The sequence below is a fragment of the Falco naumanni genome, chromosome 5 (assembly GCF_017639655.2).
Source record: "Falco naumanni isolate bFalNau1 chromosome 5, bFalNau1.pat, whole genome shotgun sequence".
Lineage (NCBI taxonomy): Eukaryota > Metazoa > Chordata > Aves > Falconiformes > Falconidae > Falco > Falco naumanni.
In genome coordinates, this window is record NC_054058.1 from 1049994 (window position 1) to 1072652 (window position 22659).

General features: G+C 46.6%; 1 protein-coding gene across 6 annotated transcripts; it reads left to right on the forward strand.

Moving 5' to 3' along the window:
- The first annotated feature begins 1903 nt into the window (after positions 1-1903).
- Positions 1904-17444, forward strand: ING4 (inhibitor of growth family member 4). Of its 6 annotated transcripts, none has more exons than XR_005828061.1 (11): positions 1930-2007; positions 4422-5669; positions 8027-8127; positions 14296-14367; positions 14537-14703; positions 14883-14997; positions 15320-15428; positions 15751-15898; positions 16300-16361; positions 16582-16755; positions 16849-17444. XR_005828061.1 is itself a non-coding variant. In XM_040595570.1 (11 exons), the coding sequence occupies exons 4-11, from the start codon at positions 8088-8090 to the stop codon at positions 16619-16621; spliced, it is 753 nt and encodes a 250-aa protein (XP_040451504.1). In that variant the 5' UTR covers positions 1930-2007; positions 4422-4592; positions 5475-5669; positions 8027-8087; the 3' UTR covers positions 16622-17444. The 6 variants fall into 6 exon arrangements, 5 of the variants coding, with proteins under 5 accessions (XP_040451506.1, XP_040451505.1, XP_040451504.1 ...); XM_040595570.1 differs by having other exon boundaries at positions 4422-4592; positions 5475-5669; positions 16582-17444; XM_040595569.1 differs by having other exon boundaries at positions 16582-17444.
- The last annotated feature ends 5215 nt before the right edge of the window (positions 17445-22659 follow it).

A 22659-nucleotide genomic window follows, 5' to 3' on the forward strand; every position in this document is an offset into this window, starting at 1 on the left:
CAGATTCAGAAACTAGGTTTTGCTGGACTGGAAGAGTTTCTACTGCGATGAGACCACACAGGTACGCAAAACTACCTCTGCTTTGTTTTCCAACTTTACAGTGACAGTTAATGAAGTGAAAAGATACATTTGTACACTTTACTAAGGTTTACCATTTAGATTTTAAGCAAGTATCTCCTCTTTTCCCAGTCTTTTGTATTGACAGTGGCAACAAGTCCAGAAGGAGCTTGTCTTTCCATTGCAGTGGTCTAGTATTTTGACATCTCCCTAGCCTGGGCTTGGAGGCTAAGATGGGTGGATAAGATAAGGTGGTCCCTTAACAAAATTGGTGGTGTAAGAGTACCTGTTTCTTAGTATTGGCTCCATAGCCATGGATCTTAGTATCAGCTCTGTACTGCCTGGTAGCTCCAAGCAGGATGCGTTTGGGGGATTCTGGTTTAGTACTGCGACAGGGTACACAGAGCAGATTTTTTTTGTATGTAACGGCCACATCCATCCCCTTAATTAGAGTGGAGGGAAATTTATACAAGAATTTTGAAGTACTTTAAAAACAAAGTGGGGCTTAACAATAATGTTCAGCTAACTGAAGCCTACGGCTTCACACAGGACCTGAAAAGAGTAAGAAATGTGTTTTGAATAATTAAAGATATGTCATAAAAATTGACTGTAGGAATAGGACTGGGAAACACTGCATCTTCAGAACACAGAGGATCTCTGAATTAACCAAATATTTTAAAAGCAAGATGGTTGATAGCGTAAACAGCTGCAGTTCATTTTTATAACCCCCCTCAGTCTTGCATTGCAGGCTGCTGCAACACTGAATCCCAGTATATCCATATAAATAGAGGCATTGGAAGATCTCTGAGAGGAAAGAGAAGAAACAAGCCCGGTCAGTTCTCCTCATAGCCAGAATCCAGCTGCATGCAGTCTTGGGCATGACTGTCATTACACAGCCTATCAGGAAAATTGAGCAGCATAAGGTGAGCAGGCAGGAGAAAGGCAGATGAAACGTAACATTTGCCAAAAGAACCCTGTGCCTCCTGAACTGGATAGGATGCTAAATTAACGCTGGCCTCTTGAAACAATGATCCTGAATATTCTAGGCCTGAAGGACCAGAAGTAACATAATTTTGTCTCAGTTTCTCCCTAACTGCGTGTGTCACCTCACGCTGCTGTCCTAGCCCAGTACTATATATACCGTGCATGTGCAATCACTAGCAAAGGGCAGTGGGGGGTGCGCAGCCAGGGGATCACTAACCCAGATGCGTCCCGTGGGATGTGGTCACCAAAGTGGGTCTGGCAAGATGGAGAAAAGAGAGCATGGTCACATGTTTAACTTAATTTCCTTGCTTTGTTAGTTACGTTCAATTTGTATCACAGTCATTTTACAGCAAAGGCAGTCTCTGTTTATAATATAGCTGCAACTACTAGTTGCTGGCAAATTATATGTTGAACAGAGAGTGCTGCAACAGACTATCAGCGCTTCCTCACCCACATTACCCAGCGGGAGCGCCTAGCCAGGCTGTCGAAAATTATTTGAAGCCAGGAGAGACCTCCGTAGCCTCCAAAAAACGAAGCCCGGTTCCTTTAGCGCGGATATGAAGGCAGCAGGTATTCACCCTGGGGCCGCCGAGGGCGGTGGGCTCCGGGCCTGCTCCCCGCGCGGTGCCTGCGGCCGGGCCGGGCCCGCCCCGCTCCCCATCCCTCTCCCCCCCGCAGTCAGCAGTGGGCCCCGCCGGGTGGCCTCCCGCGGCCGGTGCTGCTGGGGGGGGGGGCGGGGGGCTGCCAGCAGAACCCTGAAGTGGCGGGCTCAGGGCGAGGGCAGCCCCGCACAGCCCAAAATGGCGGCAGAAGCGGAAGCGCCGGGCAAGGCGGGCGGAAGTGGCTTGGGCAGCCGGGCAGCGTCACTTCCGGTGGGAGGTGCCGGCGTGCGGCTCCCGCCGGAAGCTCCGGTGTGTGCGGGGCCCAAGATGGCGGCGGGGATGTACCTGGAGCACTACCTGGATAGTAAGAATCGCCGGGGACGGGGCCGAGGGGCCGTGGCTGGGGCCGTCCTGGCGGGGACCGGCACAGACAAGGACGGAGTGCGGCTCGGGCCGGGGGCCCAGCTCTGCCCGGGTGCTGACCGGTCCCTGGGGCCGCCCGCGGCCTGCTCCGGACCGCTCGGGCGGCAGCCTTGTCCGGCTGTCCCCGGCCCGGCCGTGGCGGCCCTGCTGCCGCCCGCTCCTAGCGCCGTCCTGAGAGGCCCGGCCCGCCGCGTAGAGGTCGCCTCGGGGCCTCCTGGAAACGGCGGCAGCGGCTCCGCCTGGGGTGCCGGTACGGGCTGCCCCCCTGCCGTGGGGCAGGGCTCGGCTGGGGCTCCTGGGGAGCCCGGGCCGGTGGCGCTGGCAGCGGCTGCGAGCGACCGGTGTGTCCCCGGAGGGAGGAGCCCGGTGCTGCTCCAGCCGGCAACTTGGCTGTTAGTGGCGTTCCCGGGACAAGCTGTAGGGCTGGTGAAACCCAGGCAAAGATAACTTTTGTGTCTGTAGGGAGGCAGTTTCGATAGCTCCCTCTGATGTCGTTTTACAAATGCAGCCCCGTTTGGCTGGTTGAAGAGAGCTCTGTAAATAAATACTGGTGGAGTTGGTAACATTATCAGAGCCCTCCTATGATACCATCCTGCCTGAAGGTGCTCGTAACTTTCAAACTCTGATCTTTGGGGCTAAGACTTTCAATGCGTCTTTTACCCTGTGTTCTTAAAATAGCCATGTAGGCTAATCAGAGGAGTTATTTTTGAAGGAACCTACCAGGTGGTTAAGATTTAGTAACTTGTTCTTTGATTAATGCTTGGTTTATGTTTTCTTTCTGATCTGGTGTCAGTACTAGAGACAGGGGAGGATGTTGATGGGGTGGTGTGTTTAAAGTGTGATAGCTCTGGTGATTCACTATACTTGGCCAAGTCAAATCTCTTGCTATCTGTCTGCATACGTTTGGAAACATTGGAGCTTGGTGCTTCAGAAATTTTGCTACACTAAGTTTCCTCCAGCACAGAGCTCTCTGGTGTTGATATGGAGACAAGGGGGTTCGTTCATTGTCTCTGCAGTGCTCCTTTTGTCATTAGGAGAGGAAGCCTTGTGAATTAAAATAAGAAAGTTCAAGAACCATAATAACTTTCAGTTAAAGCTGAAAAGAAGCTGGAAGTGAACAGGCAAGGATCTGGGAGCTGCAAGGAGGGGAGGGTGCAAAAAGCCAGGAAGAAGAGCTGGAAGAGGAGGCAAGTTGTTAGAGAGGAGCAAGGATTGCTGAGCAAAGATGTATGTAATTCTGCACTTCTCATTCTGTTGTGGAAGACCCTTGACTGAGGCTCCTCAGCAAAGGTGGCCAGGAGTTGGGGAGGACAGGGGCTGGACAGGAGAAGAAAGAGGCAACTGGATAAGGAGCGAGCGCATGGGGAGGATGCAGGGTTTTCCTGCTGGGAGAGCACCTGCATTTTGAGTAAGTGCTGCACTGCAGAGGTAAAGGAGCGAAAGACTGGGGTTTGCAGATGGTAGGTGGAGATGAGAAAGGTGCAGCACTGAGTGTGGAGGGGTACAGTAGATATCAGGTTGAAGAGAAAGGAAGCTGTAGATGAGCTTGGTGGCCAGAGAGTGTTCCCACCAGAGTCAAACACTTCCGGGTCTCGTTGTCACAGTCAGCTAAAATCAATGAACCCCCTGGAAACTCTACTGTTCACCTCTACTACAAGCATACAGAGAAAAATTACAAATTCTTACTTCTCTCAGCTGAGATGTGTTGTCCTGCAATTGAGTTAAAGATCTTTGTCCTGTTGAGGATGTATATTAACATGGTGGTGTAGGCTATTATTTTTAAGGTATCTTGCTTAAGAAAATCCAAAAAATAATGTGCACAGTCTAAAAGTACTTTAAAAAAATCCAACCTCAAATTTGTTAGGAAGAACAAAGCAAACTTTGGTGTGATGGTTTAGCCTTTTTTGCAAACTATTGGAGCTCTTAAGGCCTTATTCAATTTTGTCTGGTGTTCTGTGTAGTATATGCAACATCACTTCCCTTTGTTAGCTAATTATAAGGCAGCTGCTGTGCTTAATTTGGAGTTTCTTTCAGAAAAGCACATTGTATGAATTGTAATACTTACAGGCAAAGAGCATCCATTTCAGTCTTGAGTAAGTTAGTTTGCTGATAGGCTTTTCAGTCATGGTTTTGTGGCTTTTACCTGTAGTTAATTTTCATGGTTCCAATATTTAGTCATTGCACCAATAACACCTTTTACTTGTCATGTTGACATGTCCCCTTATTAAACGTTTCTTCCCTGTGTAGATTGTAATTGATCAAATCTTAACCTTCTTTCTGGAAACTTAAAAAGTATAATAATTGCCGGTGATAATATATTTTTCCATTTTCTAATTACTTATATTGTTCTTCAAGCCTGCTCTGATCTTTTGACATCCTGCTTGAACTTCTGACTCTGAAAATGCATACGGTCTTTTAGTAACTAGTCTTCATGGTACTACCTAAAGAAGTCAGGTTATTGCTCTTCTGTTGGCTATGCCCTTTTCCCTCTTCACCATTGCGTTTCAGCTGGGAGCTCATATTCAGGTAACTATCTACTATGATATTGATATGATACAGTCTTCCTGTTTCTTAGAAATATGATCCAGCATCCTTTATCCATCACTTATATTGTTTGTTCCTAAATGTATTACTGTCTGTAAGACTTGATGGAAAGTATCTGTTTGCAGTCGGGCTGTCTCTTGCTGTCTCAGTGGTCTGTTCCTTCCATGCCCATTCTTCCAGTCTGCATCTCACTTCCTAATGACTAACTTTTGGTGGATCAAGAATTGCTTTTGTGTGATTTGCATGAGTGGTGCAGCCACTGCTGATAGTTCTCTATAATGCATTCTAAAGCCTTATGTAGCCGTTTAAAGTACTTTTAATATATCTTATGTTTGTTTTTTTCTTATTCTAGCTTGTTGTGCAAGATACTTTCTTGCATATGTACTACTTCTCATATTAAGACATCAAACTACATCAAGTTTTTAATGCAAGTTGTAGTTTAATAACTACAAAAAATTGTTTTCACTAATGAAATGTACATTCTTACCAAAAAAGGTCCAGTCAGGCAAGATTAACACTTAATCTATATTTTCACCCTTGACTAATTCTTTGCGATGGTGTCAAGTCAGCTATTCCATTTCTTTTTATGCCTGCCTGACAGCATTCAGTTTCCCCGTTGCTCCTTCCAAACCCTCTCCCCGCTCCTTTTTTTTCTCCAGTAGTCCAGTAATTTAAAAACATTCAGTTCAGTTTTAAAGTAGTTCACTGATGTTCAAAAAACTTCCTGAAAATTGATACAATTGACTTTTGGTCAACTCTTCTCAAAATGTCTAATATTTACATTTACTTATTGAAATTGAATTCTTTTAGTATTATAGTGCTGATGCAGACAGTTTTCAGTTGAGTTTTTTTTTCCTCCCACAGAGATTCTCTTTCATATGGTTTACTGGCTGGATCTGCTCAGGGAGTGAATGAGGAATGTGTGATGAAAGAGGGCATTTGTTTGTAGGACCTCTTCATATCCTTGAAGAAAGGAAGGTGTATAATGAATTAAGTGAAGATTGTAGGAAGAAAAAAAGTGGCCTCATGTTTGAGGCAGTTGAATACCACTCTGACAAAGTGAGTGTGATGTTTTTGCTTATTTTGGGGGTCACACTTTTTACAGGTTGTCCTTGCATGGATTGTGCTTCTCTCAAAAATTAGTAGTGAGTGAAAATTTGTAGTCAGAGGAGCAGATATGCTTATGGCTGCAACTGCAGTTTGGTTTGTACAGATAATTCTGAGAAGTCAGGCTAGGTAGCATTCTTAGACATTTCAAGAGGTGTGTTTGTAGTTAGCTGGCCTTCTTGCCTTTAATCTCTTTGCCTCAGTAAATCTGTTGACCTTTGGTTTATTGATAAGGGAAGTGGGCTACTCCACAGCAGTTTTGTGAAAAAGCATTTTAGTGTCACAGTAATGAACACCTTGAAAAGGTGGTTACCAAGTCAGTTTTTTTCAGATTGGGTTTTGGGGTGTGTATGTGTGACTGTATTGAGCAAAAAAGAATAAAATAAAACTTTGAATCACCACTCAGTCACTGGGAATGAGAAACACCTCGTATGAAAATCTTGTGCAGTTAGGTAATTAAAAACTATACATTAAAAGGTATGAGCAGTCTGACAGAGCTGTGCATACAGCCTTAGTTGTTTCAGTTCATAAATTTTGAGTCCTCCACTCTGGGCATCTAAAGCTCTTTTCCAGGAGATTTTTGTGGAATAGCCAAGATAACAACAGTTCCTTTAGTAAAAGGTGTCTGGCAGCTTCTTAGGTCTGGTATTTCAGTAGCTTTCAAGTCCTTGCTGTAATTTGAAACTGAGTTTAGACCTAGGATTAGACGTGCCCTTGCCTTTGCTCTAAGCTGCTAATTACAAAGCATATCTGAGATATGTTGTGCTCCTAGCAGATGTTTTTGCAGCAGAAAGATATGCACATTCCTTCTGTACCGAACATCCTGACAGAGGAACTCAGTCTCTTGTCTGATCATCATCTTTCATCTTACTGAAGTTGCCCCTTCAATGACTATATTGAGCCAAAGGATTCAGGGAAGGGGAGGAGGAGGAATGTTTCTTGTTCCATTTCTCTCTTCCCAAGTGGGGTTTTTTTCGGGGCATGGCTCTTTCCTTAGTTCTCTTCTGTGGCTGAAGTTAAGCATGAAAAGATTTCCATCTCATCAAATATTGTCGTCCTCCTGGTCCATTTTATGCCTGCTTCTCAGGGGAGAAAGCAAGATACTGAAGTGCTTTTGCTCATGCCAAGAAAGCAGTGCAGCTTTAGTATGGGAAAGACTGGGGGTGCAAAGGAGTTAGAGATGTAGAAAGGAATGAAGGAAGAAAAGAGCGTTTTGTGATGAGAGGATTGAATGTGCATGAAGACTCATTAGAGGAGCTTGTGCTTGTTCAAACTTGAGTTACTGTGCTTGGCTCAGTATTTGCTCTCATACTGGGTTAGAAATACTGTAGTGGAGGCTTTGAGGGGGAGAAAGGAAGGGCGACTAATACAGTTTTTCCTGAAGGTGAGATGCAGAGACTGAGTTTTCTTTGTTTCGGAATTTTCAAGAGGATTGCAGGTCTGGTTTGTAATAGACATTGTTGAAGTACACCTATTTAGAAAACAGTCCCAAATAGTTTTCTACAAGTCTCTGTCTATAGGTGAGTGTGCCATGAGGGTAGGGATTGTCTTTATAGTAGAGGGAACTGCTGTGCAACCACATGTAGTTATTTTCTACCATCAGTGCTTCCCTGTTTACCCACCTAGCAGGTGTCAGAGTAAAGTAAGTAGTACACGTAGTGAAAACACACAAATTTATCTTTTTATAGCAACAGAATACCTCTGAGGTATATACCTGAGGAAGGCGTATACCTCTCCTCAACTGTCTGGTGCCTGAATTTGTTATGAAATGACCTCTCTGCTCACATACCTGTGCTCTGCTGCTGAGGACATGTCTGCCCAGTTGCTCAGGTCGCTGAGGTGAACAGCAGGGTCGTGTCTGTGAGTGTGCTGTCTGAAGTAGTCAAACAGCACCTTCCCCGCTGGTTCCAGCTGTACTGTCCACTACGTATGTTCCTGCCTGGACTAATGAGGCTGTTGCTTTATCTGCCTTGCTGAATGGGGAACACACTTTGTTCAGGTTGGGAAGTATGTGCCAGACTGGAAGGAAGTTCAGATTTCCATATGATTGAACTGGTCTGTTACTGAATAAATGTCAGCATAAAATGTTGGTAAGGAATGGTAACAAAACCATAAAAAGTGTTTCCATCTTCCCCTACCCCAAACCTCTGAGATACTAGATTCTGCCAGCGTTTGGGCTAAATTAGACCTAAACGCTTGAGAGAATCATCAGCAGACGGCTGGTAACCTCGGTGAGCTTGAGAGGTAGAAAGATGTCGCTGGCCTGTCTAGTTGGATGGCTGCTTGATATTAATTCCGTTGTCTTGGAGGCCACCAGTCAGGACCTGTTCCAGGAGCAGACACTAGGACATATCTGCCTCATTGAAGAGGATGATGGAGACAGCAGACTTAGATGAGGAGTCCTCAGCTGGTAAGTTAACATGTTACTGTGTAGTCATTTTCTTTTGGGTTTTTCCCCTTTTTTATACCGATTAGGGAGGCATCAAGTTTCCTTTGCTCCTTCTGTTTGCATATGTCAGTAGGCACATAGAGTTGCACCCGTTTGGGGCTCATCAGTACTGGAAAGCTTACGTCAGCATAAGCAGAGAGCAACAGGAGCAGCATACACCCTCTTGAAAGTCATCTTCTTTCTCCTACAACTGACATGGGAATGTCCTTTCATTCCTTAATAACACTGGCTAACCTGGTAAAATAGGGTTGTTCTTTTGCAATAGCTACATCTGGATTTTCCTCTGTATAGCTTCATCAAATGAGGCTATGATGTGTGTTGTCATCTTGGTACTCTTAGAGGGCATGGGTGTGATGTCAGAACTTGCTCTAGGCTAGCCCTTGATTCCTTCCCAGTCCTGACGGCGTTCTGAATTCCCCAGCAGTTCTTTTATCTGTCACTTTACCTGCGATCATGACTCTTATCCCATCCCCAGTGTAGCATGCAGCCATACCCTCCTGTTCTTGCCTCTAAAGTTTCTCACATCATACTTCAGATATGCAAATTGCTCAATAAATCGTTTCTATATTCAGCACTATTTTAGTGTAGTTAAAGATGCCTTTCACCTTACTGAGACTTTGGATTAGTTGCATCTGTGATGCAGCACACACAATCTGTGGAAAATTACAAAAGATCTCATGCAGGGGAGAGAATTTGGTGATTCATAGGCATCATTTGTTTCTGTGTGAAAGCTACTGGCACAGCCCACACTAGGCTAATACATCTATTATTGTTAATGACCAGTTCATTTAGAGTTGATTTTGTTGTTGACTGGTATTTTTTCTCGGAGCTGATACAAGATGGCTTTACCAGACAAAGCATACTGCGTTTTCTCTGCATGTCTTCACTTACCCAACAGCAAATCTGATGTGGCCATTTTGGCAAACGGCCCTGTGATCTCTTTGGTGGTGGTCCCTGCCTTTGGAGGTCTGTGACAGGCTGGAAACGCCTGGAGTGGTGCAAGTCTCATTTGACATGTCAGTCTTCCACTCCCTCCTCCAAGCTTCTGAAATCAAGATTGATCTTTAACACAGCAATAAAGATCCCTTTTCTGAGACTTAACAACATTGCCTGCTGTCTGCTGGCTGTGGGTGCTGTAGCATTGAACTCGTGTAATAAGACAAGGAGAGCCCTCCCTGGGAAGAGGGTCCCACTCTCTGGGGAGTACTACATTTCTGTGGCTGTTGCATTGACTGTTGTTGCTGAGTGATACCATTTCTTTGCATGGTGCCTGAAGCAGATGTGCCTGGGTGGACTAGTGTGCAGTGCCCTGGGGTGTGTGACATGGCCGCAGAATTCCCGGGTGCCTGTGGCTACATCGGTCCACCATGCATCAGAGTACTCCATTTATAAAAATGTAGGTAGTACTATCCCTTACGGAGGTGGTGTCAGGATAATGTTGCAGCTTAGGATGCGCGTGTTGCAGTAGGGCTGAGCCATATATGAGTAGCGAGAAAGGTATGTATTGTGCTCATTCACCAACTTCGGTAAGCTGTGTAGGAAGATAATTAGCTGAGAGCACAAGACAGTAGAAGCAGCGGTTTAAAAGGGTTACAGCCTCAAAAAAGGAGGGATGGAGGGATATAAAAGACATCCTTCCCCCTAAGGAGGAAGCAAGGAAGCTCCTGAAGATTGCGGTAAGGCACTTGTCCTGCAGTATACGGCAGGTGCTACAAAATTATGAGAATTGCAGAGCACTTGTAGGAGAAGTCCTGGGTGCTTCCCCAACAAGGTCCCAGCCAGTTTCCTGTCTCAGAGGGCAAAGAATTCCCCCTCTCATTGTGGCAGCCCCTGGCACAAGCAGGACTTTCTAAATTAACCTTCAGCAATGTGCTGTTTAAAGTGTTTGCTGAAATCTGTACTGTTCAATAAAGCAACCGTGATTATGTTTCCAAATGCATTTTCACATGTTTTAATAAATTTAAACATGCATCTGAACATGGTGAGTGACCAGATGGCTTGGGAGAGTCCCGGTGTGTTTACGTAGCGCTCGGTGCAAGGGGTCTCTTTAGGAACTGGGACAGTACCAACAGGCAGCACCGAACAGCCCCGTTGAGCACAGCTGGCAGGTGTGCGGTGGGGGGCTGAGGTGGAGTGCAGGTTCCCAGGTCGCGTAGGCTTGCTCTCTGTGTGTCCGAGTTAAGCAGCTGAAGTTTAAATACCAGATGCCTACACTTGCCACCCTGCATGTGTTTCTAAAAATAAATAAATAATAATTGGAGGGGAAGGAGCGTGGTGATGGATTCTGACTTTTGGGGAATGAGAGCACGTCGTTGTGGTAGTCTGCAGAAGAATGGTCAGGGGAAGGAATGACAAGGAAAGAGGAGAAAAAAAGATGAAGGAAGGAAGGGGGTAGTGAAGGGATAAGAACTGAGGAAAGATGAAAGTAGATAGAGGGATTTTAGCTTGTGAGAAGACAAGAAAATAAGGGAAGGAAAGGAAGAGGTGGGAAAATCCTTCATGGGAGACTTGTGCCGATGATTTTCAGGGTAATCCTGCTGCACTAGGAATGAGTGGGGCACAGTGGGGCTGTCTGTGGCTCTGTGCAGGTGGACACAGTTGCATTCATGCCGGCCCACACTTTGGGCCAAGCTGCTGGCCTTGCTAGCACCTTCCTCACTGTACACCTTCACCGTCCTCTTCCTCTCTTGCCGCTGTGCCATTTGTGTTGCAAGAAGCCTTTTATTTTTCTATCAGATTGTTGCCTATCTGGGACAGAGTGACGGCCCTTCACTGTGCTCTTCTCTAGTGATCAAGGATGCCTCTAGGGTGTTTTTCTTTACTATGATCCATTTAAGAATCTGAGAATTATTTGGGTATTTTACACTAGGTAGTATTTAGTCATGAAAAGCTTAGGTGCATCTAAAAATAAGAAAGCACAAATGAATTGTAAAGGAAAAAGGAGAAATTCAGGAGGAAATGAAATTGCATAAATAACATGAATGTTTTTAGAAAGACTGAGAGAAAGCATGTTGCATTGGTAGGAATGAAGAAATGGAAACTTAAATCTTAGATTTTTATTGTATTTTTTAATGGGGCTGTTAGGGTGGTGATGTCGGATAGCCGGCACAGCACAGGCCAAGCAATTTCAGCAAGTGTTCTGACCACTGTGATAAATTCTGTGACGCAGAGCATCATTTTGTTTAAGGTTATGCAAGAACTTTTGAATTAAGCTGCAGATAGCAGAAAACTTACCCATAGTTTGATTGAACTGTATACCACACAAATATTTTCTTGCTCAGTTAAAACTTGCTTAGCTGCAGCTTTATTCTGTGACTCTTTCTGTTCTTGTGAGACTTTCTCTGGATCATAATTTGTAATGGTATGCTCAGCTTCTTCCCACTTTGAAGTGAATAGATAAAGCATCTTTGTAACAATTCTGAAAATAAAGTCACTGTACTGTCACTTGTTTCGTTTTCTCCCAGTTTATTGACAAAGCAGTTGCAGAACAGTGGCCCAATAATAGATTTGCAGAGTGAAGCATTGTCCTGAGGTTTTAGGAAATCGTTTTGCTGGTTTGAGCAGGGAAGGAATTCAAATGACAGGGGTTTGTCTCGTCAGTCCCCATGGAAACCTGCCCAGCTATTGAGCCTCTGGAAGATCATTGCTGGCACCTGCTTGACTGGTAAATGGTGTCTGTGCTGGGCGTCTGCTAGGCCAGAGCTGGGCTGGATGAGGCCTCTCCCTGTGCTGCCGGGAGCCCTGCGTGCCGAGGCAGCGGTGCAGGGGCGCGGGGCTGGCTGGGAAGGGCCGGGGGGTCACTGGAGGATAGATGGCACGGGCTGGAAAGGTCACACCAGGCACAGAAACACAAAGGGCAGATGGGCTTTCCAGATGAGGCTGTGTGCTGGCATTAGTGGTGGTGGCAGATTTTTACAGTAACGGCTGTGAAAAGCTAAAGCACAGTCCCTTTCAGGTTCTGTAGCAGAAGCAAACTCCTGCCAGAGTTCCTCCTGCTGCGAGAACGTCGCTGTGAAATGTGGCCAAAACCTTGAGGGGGTGGTTCTGCCCCACGAACAGCGTCCTACCAGGTTTTGTGCTAGCTCAGGTGCTCGCTGTGTCTTTCTAGCTCTGCTGAGGGAAAACTGACTGTACCCAGTGGAATTTGTGCTTCTACCAACTTTCCTTTTTAAAAGAGAAAAAGAAATGACTTTAATCTTTTTTTTGAAAAACATACAAAGTTAAGAGTTTAGAAGTTGTGATCTTCCAGGATTAAGAGACTCTGTGTAAGTTTGACATACTGTGTGCAGTGCAAGAACAGACACTGTTTGCCTCTAGAGGATACCTGTCTTGTCTTCTGCAGAGGATGCTTTAGGGAGGAATGAAAAGTAGTGTGCTGCAGTATAACCCGTGTTTGATTTGCTGTATAAATTGAAAGGTTTGGAGTTGACGAGGCTGGGGATCGCTGGAAAGAAGGCGGCATGGTCTTGAGATTTCCAAGCTGGATTTCATCCCTGCCCTAAGCTCCCTTTGTAAGCAATGATAATTTTCAGCATTCTGTTCCTGCTGCCTTCTGAGATGCTTTTCTGAGCCATAGGGATGTAATCTGGTAGTCAGCTCCTGAACCTTGTGTGAAGTCTGTCACGCTGAACAAACACAGAGGTAATCAAATTTAGGAATGTGCGGGCAGCCTTAATTTTGCCACTTCCTAATTTTTTGAGAAATTGATTTTGCACTGTTAACTGTCCTTAGATGCAGGGGGTGATGTGTATGTGCTGTGTGATTATGTATCTGGGCACTTACGGACACATACCGCCTGAACATTTCTGAGATACTTAAATTGGAAATGGCAACAGAAATCTATTGAAACAAGAGCTTGATTACTTACAAGGAATCTGTATGTAACTTACTATAGTCTGTTTGGGGGGGGGGGGGGGGGGGAAGTTAAAAGAGCAGCTCCTGAGCACAGCGAGGCCCGCAGTTGTTTTACCTCTTACAGGAATTAATTTCATGGCCCGTGTGTAGTACTTGTTAAAACCTGCCTGTTGCATACAGAGCTTCCCTGCCGGCTGATTGCTTTTCAGGGAGATGTCTCTGCTGTCGAAACATGTGGCAGTGAAAATAGAGACTGCTGCTGGGACTGATGTATTAGACAGTTTTGATGATGGATAGACACACCTTCATTTACACTGCCTGTGTATTGGAGAGTGGGTTCAGGAAGCAGACATGCTTATGTTGTGTTTCTGAAGAGCTTTTCACCCCGCCTTTGGGGTTTTTTAACCTGCGAGAGAGGGTTTTTTGATTTTATTAGATACAAAGGTGACAATAGTCAAGCTTGGACTTCAGGTTAATGCAGTGACACTAGATCTCAGTTTGATTAGACAGGCGTGGAAAAATGAGAATTGTTTTTTATCAGCTTTGTCAGTTGAGCATCTGGTGATGCCTGGGGGGCGAGTAGCATAGTGCATTGAAAATTAATTGACTACCTACTTCACATTGCTCATTCAGAGCCCTGCAAACATTTATTATTCATGATGCGTAGCATCCTTTCAGGTGTTGGACAGACCACCCTGTCATTACAGTGCAGAAGGCAGAACAAGGCACACGTGTTGGGGGTTAAGGCTGCTGTTCACTGCTCCCCGTCCTGTCTCAGATTTGCTCTTTGGCTCTGCACAGTGTCTCCTGTCCCTATATGTAAAATAGATGCACTAAAACAGACTCGCTTTTCAGTGAATTAGCATTTGATCAATTTTTACTTCCTTCTATAGAAATAACTAAATGGCATTATTCACCAGCTGTTGTACTATTTTTTTTCATTACTGAATGGAGTTCTTGGGTGGATACGTTGTATTGTAATGAGTGACTTAATTACAAATTCTGGTTTTCTGCTTTCTTAATGTAGGTCTTTCTGCTTGGCAGCAGTTCTGTTAACTAATACGTATTACAGAACTATGCTCCTCGATTAAATATATCACATTTTTATAGCCTGTCTCATTTGATGTTGACAACAAGTGGAGCACACTAATGTGCACCAGGAAAGGGCGTTGGGAATCAACAGTGGTGTGCGTGGTGTTATCAGTTTAGCTTTGTTCCTGCCTTGGCACGGGGGACAGGAGCCTGACTTCTCCATGTATCCTCCTTTCCCTGCAGGTATTGAGAACCTGCCGTTTGAACTGCAGAGAAACTTCCAGCTCATGCGAGATCTGGATCAGAGGACGGAAGGTGAGGATTAGCGATGGTTTTGTTCACTTTCCTTTGCCTTTATCCCAGGGATCGCAGGGCAGGGGAGGAAGCCACCAGCTGCTCTGACCCTTCAGTCTCTCAGCGCAGGGCACTGTAGTGTGTGCATTGTGTATGTGTATTTACGTGTTGAACGGTAAACTTGTTTCAGACCTCAAGTCAGAGATCGATAAGTTGGCCACGGAGTATATCAGCAATGCACGGACTTTGTCTTCAGAGGAAAAACTGGGGCTTCTCAAGCAAATCCAGGAGGCCTATGGGAAATGCAAGGAGTTTGGGGACGACAAGGTTCAGCTGGCTATGCAGACCTACGAGATGGTATGAAGGGAAGTGTCTGGTGCTTATTGTATATGAAAGGATGTACTGAAGGCCCCGATCTCTCTTTTAGGCCCTACCTACTCTTGCTTCTCAGCAATTAGCGCAAGCCCTGTGCCCTCTCCTCTTTGCCCTCTTGGGCTCTGTTCTGTGGTAATTCCTGGTCGCTGTCGTCTTTGCAGGTTGATAAGCACATCCGGCGGCTGGACACAGACCTCGCTCGCTTTGAAGCAGACCTGAAGGAGAAGCAGATAGAGTCGAGTGACTATGACAGTTCTTCCAGCAAGGGCAAGAAGAGTGAGTACCACCACTGGGCTGCAGATTGATACAGGAGGCAGCCAAGTGACTATGGAAGTGGTGGGGATGAAGGCAGGCACTGGAGTGGTACAGATCAAAGACTGTTACGCTGGAATCTGAAGGACAGGTAAAAAGATGGTGACCTGGGCTCTTCTTGTGTGAGCATATTCAAGGCTGCTAGATAAAATTAAGATGGGGTGCATGGCCCAAAGCCAGTATGCACTCCAAAGCAAGAGTGTATTTTAGTGCTGGAGAGGTTGTTACTGTCAGGTGCCTATTTTGATGGGGTGGCAGATGCGACACCTTTTTCTCTTCTTACCAGAGGGCCGAGCCCAAAAAGAGAAGAAAGCTGCCCGTGCTCGCTCTAAAGGGAAGAACTCTGATGAGGAAGCGCCAAAAACTGCCCAAAAGAAATTGAAGCTTGTCCGCACGTAAGTGTTTAAGAGGATTGCAGGAATGAGAAGCAGCACTACAAGTCAGAGCAAGGGAGGCCTAGCCAGACTCCCCCGGCAAAGGATCTGATCCCCACTCCCAGACTAGGTGGTGTCCCCTGTCCCTTCTTGGGAAACAGGAGGAAGGAGACCTTTAAATTCTTTCAGGGGAGCGTGGCACGAAGGGGAAAGCAGGTCACTTTGGTGGAGTTGGATGTATGCGCTTAAAAAAGAGAAGTGGCAAACAAGGGCATTGCCTTGAGAGACATGAAGGGACTCGAAGACAGTTATTTTGCTGATTTTCTTTTATTCCTATCTGCAGTAGCACAGAGTATGGGATGCCTTCCGTCACCTTTGGAAATGTGCACCCTTCGGATGTATTGGATATGCCCGTGGACCCCAATGAGCCTACTTACTGCCTCTGCCACCAGGTCTCCTATGGGGAGATGATTGGCTGCGACAACCCAGATGTAAGAGCCCGCACTTGATGGAACTGGGGTGGAAGGCTGTGGAGAGAGTCTTGCACAGAAAGTCTTGTCCTGCTTGGGTGGGGCCTGATACAGCAAGCAGCGACAGGAAGAGGGCTTCCCTCAGGCGGTTTGGAAGGGCAGAGGGGTGGCTTGCCATGACCTGTCAGGTGCCTCTTTCTTCAGGGTTTTCCTTAAAATGTCAAGCTTCTTGCCCCCACGCTTAGCAAGGGAGAAAAGCAAGTTCTCCTTGCTAACAAGGTATAGGTTGGGTGTGAGTTGTCATTCCCTGGTTGCTGCTAGGGATTTAGGAGTTTGTGATCAAAGACTGGGAAACTGGTACCCCAGAAGCAATGATTTCAAAAGAAAACTGCTCATTAACGGACTGTTCTCTGTCCCCACAGTGTTCCATTGAATGGTTTCATTTTGCCTGTGTGGGTCTGACGACAAAACCGAGAGGAAAATGGTGAGTGAACAAGCAACCTGGGGGGGCCCACTGACCTTTGGAAAGGGGAGGTCCTGGGTGGCAGAAGGGAGAGTACTGTACATACATGCTTAAAGACGTCTTAAAAAGGAAAATTTTAATTAAGGCTTTGTCAGGGACCTTGGAAAAGGTCCTTTGGGACTCTGTGTTGGGGGTTCACGTCATGCCCTAAACGCCAGCTTTTTACTTCCCTGTCTACCAGGTTCTGCCCTCGCTGTTCCCAGGAGAGGAAGAAGAAGTAAAGTCCCGTGAGCCCTCAGTACTGCTGCAGGAGCATTCTTCCCCCTGCCAGGGCCTCGTCGCAGCTCCCCCAGCCCCTGGGGCCTTGGCTGGGGGGAGTCTTGCCCTGTTTGTGGTTTGGGCCATCCCTGGAATGGTGTGTACCCTCACAGCGGTTCCTGTGCGTTCTGTATCCCTGGTTGCTTCCGAATCCCTAAGGGAGGCCCTCTCTGTGTGCTGTTCCAAACAGGTCTCTGAACCTCAAAGGGAATGAATGAGGGCACCGGGGTGGCCACCAGGTTCCCAGGGATTCAGGTAGCCCCTGATTTGCCTTGGCTTTCCTTCAGCCTCCTCAGAGTTCATTGCCTACTCTCTGCTTAGAGAGCAAGGCTATGGGATGGGGGAAGGAAAGGAGGTAAGTCTTCAGCATTTTAGGTCTTTGATTTTCCTGGATCTTTTTCAGGAGAAGAGGGAGTAACCCGGCCACTTCTTAATCTAGTGGGCTGGTAGAGAGACTGAAAACCTAATGTACTCCCTGTCTTTAACCATTCCACTGCTGGTGCTGAGCAGCCTGTTTTGTTGGGGAGAGGAGGAGGGAGTATTTAGAGCTAGCTTTGTCTCTCTTATTCCTGGGGTAAACCTGCCGGTCGGGGAAGTACGCTGTGTGAAGGAGGAAGAATTTCTGACCGCATGGGGAGAAATGGCTGGATCTAGCCTGTCCTCTGGCTCCAAAATTCTGCCTGCCTTTTGTGCGATGGTGCTTCTCCATTATGTTGATGATGGGAAGTTTGGGGATTCAGATCCCACTTGTATAATATGGAAGTAAATAAAGTTCATTGAAACAGATACTCTGTTTGCCTTGCTGTCACCTCCAAAATAAACTGCGGCACCTGGTTTCTTTAGTCAGCTCTGCTTTCATGTTAAATGATGAGTGTGGTACAACTTTTTGTTGTAACAGTCCTGAACAGTGTTAATAAGTGACATTCCATCCAAGTCAGGCTTGAAAATGTACTTAATGCCCTTGCAAAAGGGTGCTAAGCCTTCTAGTAGCTGGGAAAAATATCTGCCCCTTCCATCATGCCCTCACAAGAGGGTGGACATTTATTCATGAGGTTTTTGCATCATTTACTTCATGAGTTGTTGTCTTTTAAATGAGAGGTGGGAGCTCCAGAAGGCCAGCCCTCGCTGGCTGTTGGGCAGCACAGCTGAGAAAATAAGCCCTCAGGGCAAACCAGAGGTGTCCAAGAATGTGGACAGGTTTTGCAGATACCCTGATAACCTGCTCCCCGGTCACCTTCACCTTGGATCACCTTGTTGCCAGAAACTCCAGCTGCTGTTACTAAGGTAAGGTTAGGCTCCGAAACAGTTACTGAAGAAGTGTCTCTCTCGGCCGTGTCTGCAGGTAACTGAGAGGAGATGATCCATGCTGAAGCTGCCCTTTATCAATTCCATTGGCATGGCCTGGAGATGGATGAGCTTGAGTCTCTTCTTCCTGCTTGTTCTCTGCTGTTCAGGAGGGTTTAAGCTTTTCACCTGGAACATGAAGTGTTTTCCTCACATAGATAACTCGCACGAGGATCACTGGAGCAGTTTTGTTCTTGTGGTTGTGCAGCCAAAGTTCTTCCAGGGGTCTGTCACTGGGTTAGTTCAGAGGACTGTGCAGGTGCTACTCTCACCTTGTAATTGTACGGGGACCCTGTCAAAGCCACCGGCTCAGAAGCTGGCACTGAGTCTGCTGTTGGAGTGAGTTAGCATTGAGTCAGTCTTGGCTTTTGCTTGGAGAACGGGTGCTCAGGTTCTTGTTCTGCTCAGGAAAGAAGCGAGGTAAGTTCTTACCCAGACTGGCTCAGACTGTTTGTGGTACCACTGCCACAGTCTGGATCTCGGTCCCCGGATTGTCTTTGACCATTTCCCGGGGCTTCCCTCCTTAAACAGAGAGGAATTGAATTCTGCATGTTGGTTGTGTGTCTGGTACAGTCTCTGTGGCAGGAGACGTGGTGCCATCATCCGGCGGGTGAGAAGGCTGTGGCAGGAGAGCAAACTCTTCAGCTGGGGTTTGTCTGGGTACCAGCTGGGTGCTCAGCTAAGAGGACAAATGGAGGATCTGGTCTGAACTTGAAAATGGGAAAAGTGCAAGGGTGACAAAGGATGCGAAGGCTCCTCTGAGCGGTTTGGTAAGTTGGGGTAGGTTGGTTTTGGTGGGCTAGGGCGCTGGATTGTAGCGGCCACTGTCTACTACGATAGCAAGCTGTCTAGGAGCTGTGGGCTAGAGAGGTGTTTGAAGCAGTGGCCCTGTAACCAAGCCACTGCTGCTGGAGGATAATAAGTAGCTTATAAATGGATGTGGTGGAACGTGAACGCAGCGTGAGCAGGCTGGGCTGCATCACGCACCAAAGCAGGGGACAAGGTGGCCTGTTCCGTGCTGCCGACTGCGCAGAGGGGCTCTGCCTTGGGAAACGAGGCTTGGGGCTTTGGCAGTCAGCGCAGGACACTGCGGGAGGGAGGCAGACCAGAATACTCCAGTTTTCAGGCTCAGGCTTGGCCACAGGGTTACTGTTGTGCCTCTTGGCACGCTGAGAATGGGAATGTTCTGACAATTTCGTGCAAAACATGTGAGAAACACTTCGGCCGGGCTCTGGTTCGGTGGCAGGAGGCAGCGTGGAGTGCAAGGTGGGCAGCTCTGCTCACCCACCCGCTGTCCTGCCGCTGCGTCCGGCTGCTGCCCGACGAGGGGCTGCTTCAGCCGGCGGCGTGGAGCATTCGGGGGATGTTGCTGCAGCTGAGGGAATGCTCTGACTTACGGGGAGAGGGGACTTGCACAAAAATATGGCAACAACTGAGAATTTTTAAATGGCCAAGTGTAAATGCAAATGAAAAGACGTTAAAAGCTAACCTTGGAAGAGAGGGAGTAAGGGCAGTAACTGTGCAACATTTAATCACCAAAGGAGGAAAATAAAAGAGTCTGTAGAAGCTAGAAATTACAAAGCACAAAAATGAAGCCAGTGGGAACAAAGCCTGTAAGTGACAAGGCTAGAAACATAAGCAGCTTTTTTTAGAATGCCTTTTGTTTTTGATATAATTGAACATGGCACATGTCCATTACCAACTGCAGATAGCAGAATTGTTTGTAATGAGGGGAGGGGGAAGTGTTCTGTAAATATTTATTCTTTGTTGGTGCTGGTGTCATATGGGGATGATGTACTTCCTAGGCAAACAGTAAGGAGGATTTAAAATAGCATCTACTGGGACAAGGGCGCTTTTTGACCGGCAGTCTTCAGTAAACGGTGTTTGTCATCCTGTGAAAGCCACCTGAAGGCGCCTCCATGGTCTGCGCTCTGCCGGGCTCTGGACTGCCAGGGAAAGCCTGGTCCTTAACAGTGTCGGGAAGGCTGCTCTGGCAGTCCAGATGTGAAATACTGAAACAGCAGAGAAGTAAATTGCTTCTCCCTAGAACAAGCAAGAAATCCAGGTCAACAAAATAAAATCAGTTTGGCTGGAAGTAGCAGAAAAAGGTCAGTCAAAAATTTGTTGATTTTTTCTTTTTTTTTATTATTTTTTTAAATAGATCACCGTTAATAGTTACCTGTATCACTGCAGTGGTAACGGAATCTGAAGTTTACTTCTTCTAGAATTGAAGAGCTTAAAGAAGGGATACGCTAAGTTAAAGTAATCATGAACTCCTTTAAAGAACTGGCTAGCTTGCAGATTTCCTGGAACAGCTGTCAGTGCAACATAAACACTTTCTAAAATGGAGCTGGAGAAATTGCCCTTTTGGAGTCATTGGAAATAACCTAGCTGATGAGCACAGTCAAGCCTGAGTTTCAGGAAGCTGGTGCCGTACAGCACGACAACAGGGAAGACTTCTGTCAGCCTTGTTAAGCCCATTTCTTAATAATAATTGATCATGCACGCAGACAACTGGTTTATCTTGTCCAGCTGCGATTGCCCCATCCGTGGGCATTGCTCCTGGGTAGCTGGGTGAGCGTGGCTGATGAGGCTGTTCAGCAAAGTGTTCGCATTCCCAGCGAGCAGGCACGCTCAGCAAGCTCTCGTCCCCGGGCTCTGCCACCACCGTGTCTGCTGCGTGATGGACACAAACCATCCCAGCCATGACTGTCACCTTCCACCAGCGGGACCACCTTCTTCAGCTGCTACAGACATAGCAAGCGATTAAACTAGCCCCCGTAGCTGGGCAACATTCAGCTTGTCATTAAGTGCTCTTAAGGTATCATTTACCCAATTACACACTCAGGGCCATGTGGCAGGCAGCCTCTTCCTCTCTGTTAAACAGGTTGTATAAGGCTCCCATGCTAAGCAGACTGAGGCTCAGCTGTAGAGTGTTTTGGTGATACTCAGATTATCGGGGATCAAGTCTTACGAGACGATTACTGGATATAAATACATATATCTTAGAAGTGGAAACGCTGATTGGAAGGTACCGTACCGCTGGTGGTCATCTGGTTCAACTCCCCCTTCGAAGCAGGGCTGCTGTCGGTCCTAAATCAGGGCAGATACGTGCTGGGTAGCAAGATGCTTTGTAGCAGAGCAAGCCAGGGTAAGAAGCAGCAGTTGTGTGGCTCCAGGTGAAAGGTCATGTTGCTGAGGATTTTGAGGCTTGGTTCACATGCTGGCCAAATCAGTCCTGAGATCTCCACTTGGCAGCAGAGGAGAAAAGCATTCCCAAGAGATAATTTGCTTATACTGGCTGAAAATAAGACCAGGTCCTCCCCGGCTGTTTCTCATTGCAGATATGTGTTGCTGAGAAGTGGTGGTGACAGCAGGATTGTTCCCCTCTGCCGTCCACAGAGAAATGGGTGATGCTTCCTCCAAGCCCCAGAAAGGAGGGATACGAAGCCTGCCTCGTCATTCACTTGGCTAAGCAAAGCTTTAGCTAAAGCAGAGCAGGGTATTGAGGTGACCGAGCCCAGGCCACGATGCAGCCCCAGTGAGTGCTCCCGCGTGGACGGGCAGCAGCAAGGCGAAGGATTCCTGTCTCCTGGAGCAGGGCGAGGCACGCTTGTCATACGCCAAGCACTTGTCATAGAACGTTTAACGCAGCGGGATTATCGCAGCTTCCGAATGAGCTTCGACCGAGGGGCGAAGCAGACCCGGCTGGTTTGGCTGTGCCTGACCCGCCGCCCTCCGTACAACCGGCCACGGCGCTGCTCGGCCGCGGGCACGTGAGCCGGGAGAGCGAACACGGAGACATTGGCAAGCCGAGCGGCAACATCTGAGGAGTGTGCGGTGCCTGACTGCTCTAAAGCAGTGGCAGTAGGCAAGGAAAACGGCAGCATTAAAAGGGTTAAAGACTAATAGAATGAAACAAAATGTCCTCTCTCTTTCCAAAGACTACTGAAGAAAGTTTCTCCAACTCCTTTGCCTGGTAATTACCGTATCAGAAGCATAGCTGCTTTTATCAAATAAAATGCATTTCATTTATAAAAATAGTCAAACATCTTGATTAATTTATGCTAATTTATGTTTATTCTTCTGAATACATAAAAGAAATTTAAGTGTTAGTTTTAAAAAGACATTTTTGCCCAAGTCTTAAGGACAGGTAAACCTGTGACAAACGCTAAGCTCCTAAAGCCTAGTGCAAAAAAAATGTTCAGCAGGTTGCCCACTTTGGTCTGGTTTTGCAGATGTACAACTTAATTTCAGTGGTTTAGGTTGCTCCATTGAAGGAATAATTCGTTCAAAGCTGAAAACCAGGCTGGGAGGAGAAAGGGCTGGAATTATTTTTTATACATTGACAACAAGCAAGAAAAAAAAGTGTGAGACCATGAGACTTCCTTGTTCTGAAAGCCTGAGGGATCCAGTCGTTGGAAGAAGCCATGTAGTAACCACAGAAAGATCTCCGTGGGAAAAGATGTCTCCAGGGCTCTGTAGCCCAAGCGCCTGCTCATACTACAGGTAACTTTGTGGTTGGATCAGGTTGTTCTTGCACTAAAAAAACCTGCCTGAAAAGGCTTGAGCGGTTCATTCAAGCATGCTTTTATTGAATCTACTCCATTTTAGGTTGTATTATTAATGCAAGAAACCATTTTTAAATGCTGGTTTT

Bases quoted from the DNA above. Each gene is read 5' to 3' on its own strand.
- ING4 (XM_040595571.1), top strand. From the start codon at position 8,088: ATGATGGAGACAGCAGACTTAGATGAGGAGTCCTCAGCTG. The intron at 14,704-14,882 runs GTATGAAGGGAA...TCGTCTTTGCAG, and splicing joins CTATGCAGACCTACGAGATG to GTTGATAAGCACATCCGGCG. The intron at 16,362-16,581 runs GTGAGTGAACAA...CCTGTCTACCAG, and splicing joins ACAAAACCGAGAGGAAAATG to GTTCTGCCCTCGCTGTTCCC.